We start from the raw sequence: 9665 nt of genomic DNA on the forward strand, positions 1-9665 counted from the left end.
TCCAAATAGTCATTTTTGTGAGGCTCTGAGACGTTCCCAACACTGACAAAACAGGGAAGGTTAAATCAGGCCACATCTAAGTGGACAGTTGGGCGGGTTTGAGTGTGACGTTTTGGTACAACGATTGCTTATTCTACCGTGCAACACGTTAATATTGAATAACTTTGCGATTGCATTCAAGGAGACATTTCTAATTATATATTGCAACGAACAAGCATACAGACAAACACAAATACGAACACAAAGACACAGCAAATTGAGAATAAAAGCGATTTTGATTTGTTTTGAACTTAGCTCAGAAGAAAAGAAATATTGAAACCTATTGCATTGTTACTACTATTAAGGTATGCTATGCAGTAATTTGAATTTGTCAAAAGAGCTTGTCATTTTAGGGTATTTAGACAACTTTCATACGGATGCTGTTTTTGACTTGTTTATTCTCCTTGCCAAACAAAGTATATTTGGAGCCAAATTAAATAAGACAGTCCCAACACTAAACAAAGGTTTTTGATCGAAAAGTATAATGCTAGTGTAAATAATTATTATAGTAAATTTGCAAAGGATTGGTGTTTATATAGACACTTTTTTCATTGATGCCAAAGGATAACTGTATTGATTGATTTCGTATGAATATTTTTGAAGGTGATACCCCCTGACCCTTTTATTCATAAAATGACATACAGTACTTTGATAATTAAACCCATGTGTAATTGGAGGCTAAAGTGTGACCACCGTCCCCACCTACCCCCCTTCCCTCCCCCAACCTCAGTTACCCCCCCCCCAACCTCAGTTTCCCCCCACCCCCCACCCCCCTTCCATGTCCCTGTCTCTTCAACAACCCACCCTACTGTCTATGTCAGTGTCTTGTCTAGGTATGTGCGTGTGTATGCGCTAAGACAGCCAAACCTTATGTTGATAAACTCTGTGTATGATGTATGTTATGTTGTGTTTATGTGTATACAAAAGAAATAAAATAAAAAATAAAAATAAAAATAAAAATAAAAATAAAAAAAGCTAGGAGTGTTGCACATATTGTAATGCTTGTTAAACAATAACAGTCTGTACGTACGACAAAATACTTACTTAGAGTACATTCACTGTTGTAACATGTTTCATTCAGGTCACAGCCTCCTCGACAGTCACACACTGTAACACATTTATTTGTGTACAATATGTTGACAGTTTTATCTCTCTCTCTCTCTCTCTCTCTCTCTCTCTCTCTCTCTCTCTCTCTCTCTCTCTCTCTCTCTCTCTCTCTCTCTCTCTCTCTCTCTCTCTCTCTCTCTCTCTCTCTATCTCTCTCTCTCTCTCTCTCTCTCTCTCTCTCTGATCTTAATGTGACAGGGGATGCTACCGCTCCTTTCACAGCAGACTCTGCACCCGAGTTGTTGGCCTGTAAGTCAACACCGGTGGATTGTGGAATTCTGTTTGTGATGGGGTCTGGTGGTTTCCGATTGTCTGTATGTTCATGGAAACCTTCGGGTTTGCATAACAGTTTTTATAGGGCTAAGAAATTAGCCCTAACATTTTCAATCCTGTTTGATTGCACTTCGCCTCCCAAGGTGATCGTAGTGTTACGGCACTCGGTTACATTAACTTTATGAATAGAGTACGTTCTACGAGGAAGCATTCCATGAGTTGTTGTTTTACAACCGCACGGATTTAACAGCTGAAGGATATAATGCTAGTAGCAGATGAAACACTATTTGTTTTTCTTCATAAATATATGCATTTCAAACAGAATATTCATTAGCCCTGTCTTGCTAACAGTGGAAAAAGAAAGGCGTAATGAAAAAAACAACCGTCCTTACCATTTTGTGAAGCAACAAACTGCACGAAAACATAAGATCCAAGGAGCAGCATTGAAGTGAAGACAAACTCAGACCCCATGACTGTGAAGTCAGTATTCACGCGTTGTGCATATATAAATATCAGCAACGTGCTCCGCTGAACAAGGAAGTTACATTTGTTTGTAAATCTGAATGCGTTTGGCTTTCTTTTGAGAAGAAAATATCACGCCTGTTGTCCATTCAATCTAACCGCCAGTTCAAAACAGCTTTTCAATTTAAACACCTATCCGTAAAACCCATTTCGTCATTATGGGGGCGTCCTTTATGGGGGCGAGGACGCCCCCATTCTATACGGATAGTTTAGAGGTTGACCATGGGCAGCGCCATTTTGTTGTGAAATACGTCATCAGTTTGTGTACACAGGAAGTTGTGACATCCGTCACCCTATGGGAGGGGTGAAGGCAACATTGTTCATCTGTAGAAAGTTGTGAAATCCGTCACCCTATGGGAGGGGTGACGTCAAAATTGGTCATCACAGAGTTTGTGTAACACAGGAAGTTGTGAAATACGTCACCCTATGGGAGGGGTGACGTCAAAATTGTTCAACAAAAACATGATATGTCGCATTGTGCAGGGTCAACTGCAACAAACTCAAACCGAGCCATTCATACCTATCTGTATTTGAGTGACTTATATACCGACATTTTTATTTCTTATTTTCAGCACAGGTGTAGGAAAAATCATGAACCAAAATGTTATTTATTTTCTAATTTAACATTTTTTTTACAAATATGACCATGGTCTTTTAAACATACAGTGACATTAAACATTGTTATGTTAAAAAAAAGAAAAAAGAAAAAAAGCTTTTGTGCACAAATCAGAAAATACATTGTACATTTTACCTACAGGCCAAACAGTGTCTGTTGGCGGCAAAGGGCCCAGCAAGTTGCTATTTTTAGATCGATTAAAAGTTGTCAAGAACAGGCGCTTACATTTGGATGTGTCCACTGATAGTAGGTTTGGTTGTGATCAATCAGAATGATGTAGGAATAAAAATGTATGACAGTTTGGTATGATGACATGTAATTCAAATATGCTGAAATGTAATATTATACATGATATAATATTATTATGGCTGTTGCCATGACCATGAACCCCAAGAAAGGTTTAATGTTATGTAAAATCAAAATACCAAAATCAAGCACCTACTAATCTGGTCTACGGTGCGGCTTGGACCTAATATGGATGGACACGCAACTCGCTCAGCCAGCCAGCGCTGCGAGACTTACAGCGGCCAACTTCGCCGCGGCGCGCTCATTGGCTCAGCATTGAACTTGCGTCAAGGCCGATGCGCGTAGATTCCCAGAATGTTTACTTTCGGTTAGATTCTTCGACAGCATTCGCAGAGGTGACTGCCGTTACAGAGGTGAGTAAAACTGACCATCGAAAGGAAAATAAGATTCATATTGGTAATACTAATAACATACTTGCACAAGCATGTATCTACCAAAACTGTATGGGAGCACATAGTTGGAAAGGCGTGGTGAAGCGATCAAATCGAATCGTCCGTCAGTCAGTGCACTGATCAGCCACCACGATTGAACGTCACTGTCCGTATTTTGTATGTAAGCAGAGCTTCCAAACTAGTTAAATCCTGATGTAGTTTACAAAAACAAAACAAAATCTCATTCCTGTTCCATTGTTATTCTTGTAGTTGTGATATATTCTAGTGAAACTGAAAGTAAGTGTTAAAAGCAGAAAAGCCGGACCGAATCAGGTAATTGGGTTGGGAAAGTTTTGCTAAGAAATCCTGTTATTTCCCTGGGTTAATAAGCATCTCTTTGTCCAACTATTTACACAATTTATTTGACTAGTTTGTGGTTTCAATTGAAATTATTGTTGTATTTATTTCTAGACTACAAGAACTTGCATTGATTGCATTTCATTGTTACAGCACAAAACACTGAATGACACATACTGATTGACGAGCATGCCAATAGCCTTCTCGTTTTACAGTATAGGTACTGATAGTTGTATACAAGTTTGAATATCACTTTGAACACTGCCACATTCAGTTCTTTTCATCATTGAATAATTTTGTTTCAGGAAGCAAGCACCACTTTTGTTGTTGATGAAAACCCCTGTACAGTCAGAAGTGTGTCAAGCTCAAAGTATTATTTCACAAAAGGTGAGAAGTTATTCGTTACATTTGCAACATTTATTGTTGAAAAATATTAAACATAAAGGCAGAATTTGTTTGTCTTGTGATTGTGATGCCTACAACTACACCCGCTTGTGATTTCTCAGTCAAGTTACTGCAGATTTGTGTATATTTCAGTCTCATGTGGTATTTGCCATATTTTTGTGTGAACATGTGTATTTTTCAAGACTTAGATTCTGTGATAACATAAAATACCATAACACATTTGACACCAGTGCATCATATAATATTTTTGGATAATTCTCATTACGCATGATTTTTTATTGTGTCACTGTGTGTACATTTACATGTGTTTTTAAATGTCAACAGGTGACAGTTCCACTTTTGGAAGAGGTGTGCAGTGAGATTGCAGAAAATGAATGCCTGTCAGCTGATCTGTGAAGCCATGTTAAAACCTTGGACTGTAAGTGTTTAGGGAAACACTGTATGAATGAATACAATTTTGTTGGAGTAGTGTTTTCACTTTTGCTTATAATGTAAAACAATTTCAAGTTTAAATTTCAAGTTATTCAGTTACGCTGAGAATAAGCTGTCATATATACATGACAAGTAAGCAGTGCTCCCTGTATGGCATACGTGTAATTATTGTTGATCATTCGCGTACACATTCCAGACTTGTCAATGTGCAAGTGTTCTTTTTGGATACAATGGTGTGTGTGTTTGCCTTTCTTTTAAAGTTATACGAGGCAGGGAATTATCCCAAGATATGGACTAATAAAAATCTATTTTTGTATATATATATATATACAGTGGACCACCCCCCCCCCCCCCCCCCAATTTGATAATCCCTCCCTTTTAAGACCTTATTTTGTCAGTTTGTCTGTGCATAACTTCTGTAAATTTTCCTTCATTTTAAGACTGCCTCCTTTTAAAGACCCGCTTTCTCAGATTGTTTGAGGTAATACAAAGGTGGTTCTATTGTATGTGTTCAAGTGTAAGACTTTGTGGTCTGTTTGACAGGTGCTGTTCTTCGGGACAAACTTCAGGTGTTTGAGTCATGCCTTGGTCTACGAGGGAAGTTCCGGAACGCGGCCAAGGAAAAGGCTCACTCATTGTACTACGCAAGCCATGCAAGCATTACAGAGGTCACCAAGTCGACTCATGCATCAGCTTCCATTTGCCTCAGGATGTTTGAAAGGCTGGTCGAAGCAACCTATGGGTGCAAACAGGAAGACAACGCGAATGACCGACCGGTGCCAGTGTGTGAGGAAGGATGTGATCAGGTATGTTGCTGGGAGTGTGGTGAAGAAACTAAAAAAGAAAGTTTGGGGCATCAAGAAAGGTGCATACAGATACGAGAAACTGCGCTGTTTAGAAGCACTGAGGTTCAGTGAGCTGTCAGAAAGTGATTGCGATTCTTCAACTGACATGACAACGGTGCTTAACCGAGGAGGACTGACATTTGTCAAAGACAACATTGTGCAAATGTTCCTTGACATGCAGGACATTTTTCGTCGGACTGTGGGTGTCGCTTGCTCTGCCAAAATGAAAGCTGATGACAAGGACTTTCTGCAACAGTGCCAAATCAATGATACAGTGCCTGTGCTTTTTTATGACACAGTTTATGCATTTGACATTTCTTTGAAAGTGCAAGAAGATGTTTTCGAAAATGCTGTCCTGCTTTTTTTTTTTTTAAATCCGAGTCCACCACAAGCTGAGGACAATGTCAATGATGGACAAAGTGCAGCGCGGGTGGAAAGAGTAGAGCATGAAGAACAGGTTGCGTACCAGTGACACTAACATTAACAAGGTGTGAGACGGGCAAAGTTAGCTACATATGCAGTTGATCATATCATTAGTGCCAGTCCACGGATGCTCCCCCCTTGTTTGTGTGTATGTATGTGTGCAGGTTTGCATTTCAGTCTGCATGAGGTGAGCGATAGTGATTTTTAACTGTTGGTGCTCAGTGATTTACAAGCATAACAACTGTGTGAATGGTGCTATATTGAATGAAAGAGTGTGACATGAAGTTCTTGTACATCATTGTAAAGAGTGTGAATGACGTTTTAGTTTAGATGTCAAGCGCTTAGAGCAAGCCTTTTTAACGAAAGTTTTTGATTTAGCGCTATATAAATGTTCTTCTTCTTCTTATTATTATTATTATTATTATGTTTTCTGTTGCTATGTAAATTCTCCTGTCTTATGTATAACACACACACTTTGTATTACATTTTTTTTTACAATAATCTCTCTTGGTGCTGGGTACAAATATTTTAAAAGTTTTCAGGTTCATGTTATTCTCTAGTTTCACTTTTTGTTTTACGCTCGACACGTGTTTGAATCTGTATCTGTCTGCAACTGTGAGTAAGTACACCTGAATCCAACATACTAAAGAGAAATAGAGAGCTTCAGTATTTAGTCTGTACTTTAAAAAAAATTGTTATTGCTTGCATTTTTCTTCCGTTGTATTTTTTATGTCTTGAAAATAATAAAAAATTGCTTTGAAAATGTATTGTGTACCGCAGTCAGAAGTAATTTATTACTTTTGGGAGTTTAGTAACGTGATTTCAGTTTTCAATTGTTCGTTCACTTATATTGCTTTCAGATTTAACACACAAGAAACAGTAGCACGGTTTTCGTTGCGAAAATGTGCATTGGCAGTGCTACGCGATCGAATTGTGTATTATGTACACGCGGTGTTCTTCTGGAAAAGACCGAAGCGACATGTGACGTCAGTCGTTCAGCCCGCGAGCGGTGGGATGGGGGGGGGGGGGGGGGGGGTTCACATGGTTTGTTTGTTTCAGAACCACACCCATATACACACATTTCACATGTAAACCATTTGTCCGCCCCCTGTCGATATTTATCGACTAAGTTCCTTGTTGAATATTATGGGTGGCAGTGTTGGCATTGAGCGGGGAAATACACAAGACAGAGAGAGAGAAAGAGGGTGTGAGAGAGAGAGAGAGAGAGAGAGAGAGAGAGAGAGAGAGAGAGAGAGAGAGAGAGAGAGAGAGAGAGAGAGAGAGATAGAGAGAGAGAGAGAGGCTTATAAAACACATACTCTTTTCTTCGAATGAAAAGGTTTTCTCCCAAATTCAAAGGTGCGTGTGGGATTTTTGTTTTGTTTTGAGAACACTCCCACATTCTTGAGCGTAATATGTTTCTCAGCACAACCATTCATCCTTTGACGTAATTCGTATATTCTAGATGATCATAAAAAACTACGAAACACGAACAAGATAATTAGTGTAACTTTTGTTCCATACAATTGAATATCAGACTTAATTTGAATTTGTGTAGCATTAGGGTATTGCCCCTATGCCGGCAGAAATGTTTCATGACCATGTCTTTCACTACTCTAAGCTTACCAGGAACGCTTTATGATCTCACGTTTTTGATTTTTAAAAAGGGAGCGATATTTTCCGCATTTTCGCCTTTCAAATCCCTCGAGTTACGGAGCGTTTTAGAGCACACAATTGCCGGTGTTTCTAAATTGCAGCACAGCGAATGTCCCTTCATTTTGCTCAGTTTCAATTTGCCAGTACCCTTTCAGGGCCGGACCAAATGAGTTGTAAGGGGGGGGGGGGGGGGTTCCTCCTTTTTTGGGGGGGCAAATCAGCGAAGTGGCGAAGCCACAAGCGCGCAGGGGGGTCCGGGGGCATGCTCCCCCGGAAAATATTTGAAAAACAGTTAAAATCTGTGCAATCTGGTGCATTCTGGGCCTTGTTTTGAGGGTTAAGAGCAGCATTGTTTTGGTGCTAAAACTAGTAAAAAAAACCAAACACTCAAAGCAAGGTACATGCTGTTTCCAGGGGTGGGGTTCCGGAACCCCTGGAACCCCCGCCCCCCCCCCCCCCCCCCCTGGGTCCGGCCCTGCCCTTTCGCCAAACGGCTTTTAGATTCTACAAAAGTGTCCTGTGCTTTATTCATCTTCAGACAAAAGTACAATGTTATTCGTTTGATCATTATAAACTCTTTATATGTAAAATGTTGAATTTTAATGTGTAAAGCCATAAAATTATGTACTCGATGACTATACACGCTAATTGCTTTACCAACAGCTGGAGACATGCTAAATTAAGTTCCCTGCAAAATATTGTGGTCTAGGACCCCTTCAATGTTGAGATATGTTAATTTTCATTTTGATATGGATCGTCCTATTTATAGATTTGGCAACACATGTAACGTTGATGCAAGGGAGCTAACACCGCGGCTTTGTTGACATCCTCACTTTTTCAGAGGCTAGAACAAGCTGTAATGCATGTATTATGGTCCGCGCATGGTGACATATCGTCATTATATGGTCTTATGGTGCGTTTGACATCGATTATGGGCAAACTACACTTTGTAAACACGGGAGCGCGTACATATGCCTTTAATGTAAAGCGTCATGAGACTGCCATTTGGCGGTGAACAGCGCTATAAAAGTTGTATTATTATTATTATGAAACATTGTGAATAAATGTCGTGTGAAGAAAAAGAAGGATGGCAAATAGAAAATAGCTAAAATGACAGATGTGTGAGTGTGTGCGCGTGTGGGAGGGGGGGGGGCGGTAAAAGTACGGACTTTTGTCACCCCTCTGCACATGCATGACTGTTGTCACCCCTCTGTACATGCATGACTGTTGTCACCCCTCTGTACATTCATTACTTTTGTCATCCCTCTGTACATGCATAATTGTTGTCACCCCTCTGTACATGAATGATTGTTGTCACCCCTCTGTACATGAATGATTGTTGTCACCCCTCTGTACATGAATGATTGTTGTCACCCCTCTGTACATGAATGATTGTTGTCACCCCTCTGTACATGATTGAATTTTGTCACCCCTCTGTACATGAATGATTGTTGTCACCCCTCTGTACATGATTGAATTTTGTCACCCCTCTGTACATGATTGACTTTTGTCACCCCTCTGTACATGATTGACTTTTGTCACCCCTCTGTACATGAATGATTGTTGTCACCCCTCTGTACATGAATGATTGTTGTCACCCCTATGTACATGCATGACTTTTGTCACCCCTCTGTACATTCATTACTTTTGTCATCCCTCTGTACATGCATAATTGTTGTCACCCCTCTGTACATGAATGACTTTTGTCATCCCTCTGTACATGATTGACTTTTGTCACCCCTATGTACATGCATGACTTTTGTCACCCCTTAATACATGCAGATTGAGAATGCAGTTTACACATCAGGCACTCACTCATTTCTAACACATCTGCCGCCGACGTCGCAATCCGCCTAGTACGGAAAAATCTCCTGCGCGCAACATGTTTCAAACGTTTTTTGAGAATGTCTTTAAAAACAAAATCAGTGAATTCTCACTTTCTACAGAAATGAATATCTCTGTGTTCTCCCCAATGTTTCATAAATCGAGCGTAAAAGTGTTCCTGCTAACTGAAACAACTACCTCTTTGAGCGCGGAATATTTATTTTCCTGGGCAACGATTTCACAAACGATATGTCAGCTCTGATAACACTCATATTGCTCTCCGGAGAGAAGCTGATTAAACACAGATATCAGAGCCGACAAAAAACATTTCTGGAGGATAATTAAAGATATCACACTCGATAAAAAACACACGGGATAATACGATATATTACACTCGCCCGTTGCACTTGATAACAAAAAACATGTATAATTAAAGATATCACACTCGATACAAGAGTCGAGGATAATTGTGACCCTCCACCACGGAAT

At 39.8% G+C, this 9665-nt stretch overlaps 1 protein-coding gene and 1 long non-coding RNA gene across 2 annotated transcripts in view; one reads left to right on the plus strand and one right to left on the minus strand.

The window, feature by feature from the left end:
* The window catches only part of LOC138965640 (receptor-type tyrosine-protein phosphatase mu-like), a gene marked incomplete at its 3' end in the record, with an annotated part of 24389 nt that extends 22499 nt beyond the window's left edge, over positions 1-1890 (minus strand). The window contains exons 1-2 of the mRNA XM_070337814.1: positions 1812-1890; positions 1084-1146 (exon numbers count right to left, since the gene is read on the minus strand). Of these exons, the coding sequence (XP_070193915.1) occupies positions 1084-1146; positions 1812-1890 (142 nt within the window). The remainder of the gene's footprint in view (positions 1-1083; positions 1147-1811) is intronic.
* A 230-nt stretch (positions 1891-2120) lies between these two features.
* Positions 2121-6399, plus strand: LOC138965158 (uncharacterized). The gene is made up of 4 exons (XR_011455337.1): positions 2121-3216; positions 3897-3978; positions 4321-4414; positions 4972-6399. It is a non-coding gene; the product is annotated as an uncharacterized lncRNA (long non-coding RNA).
* The last annotated feature ends 3266 nt before the right edge of the window (positions 6400-9665 follow it).

This window comes from Littorina saxatilis, linkage group LG4 (genome assembly GCF_037325665.1).
Source record: "Littorina saxatilis isolate snail1 linkage group LG4, US_GU_Lsax_2.0, whole genome shotgun sequence".
In the NCBI taxonomy this organism is placed as follows: Eukaryota; Metazoa; Mollusca; class Gastropoda; order Littorinimorpha; family Littorinidae; genus Littorina; species Littorina saxatilis.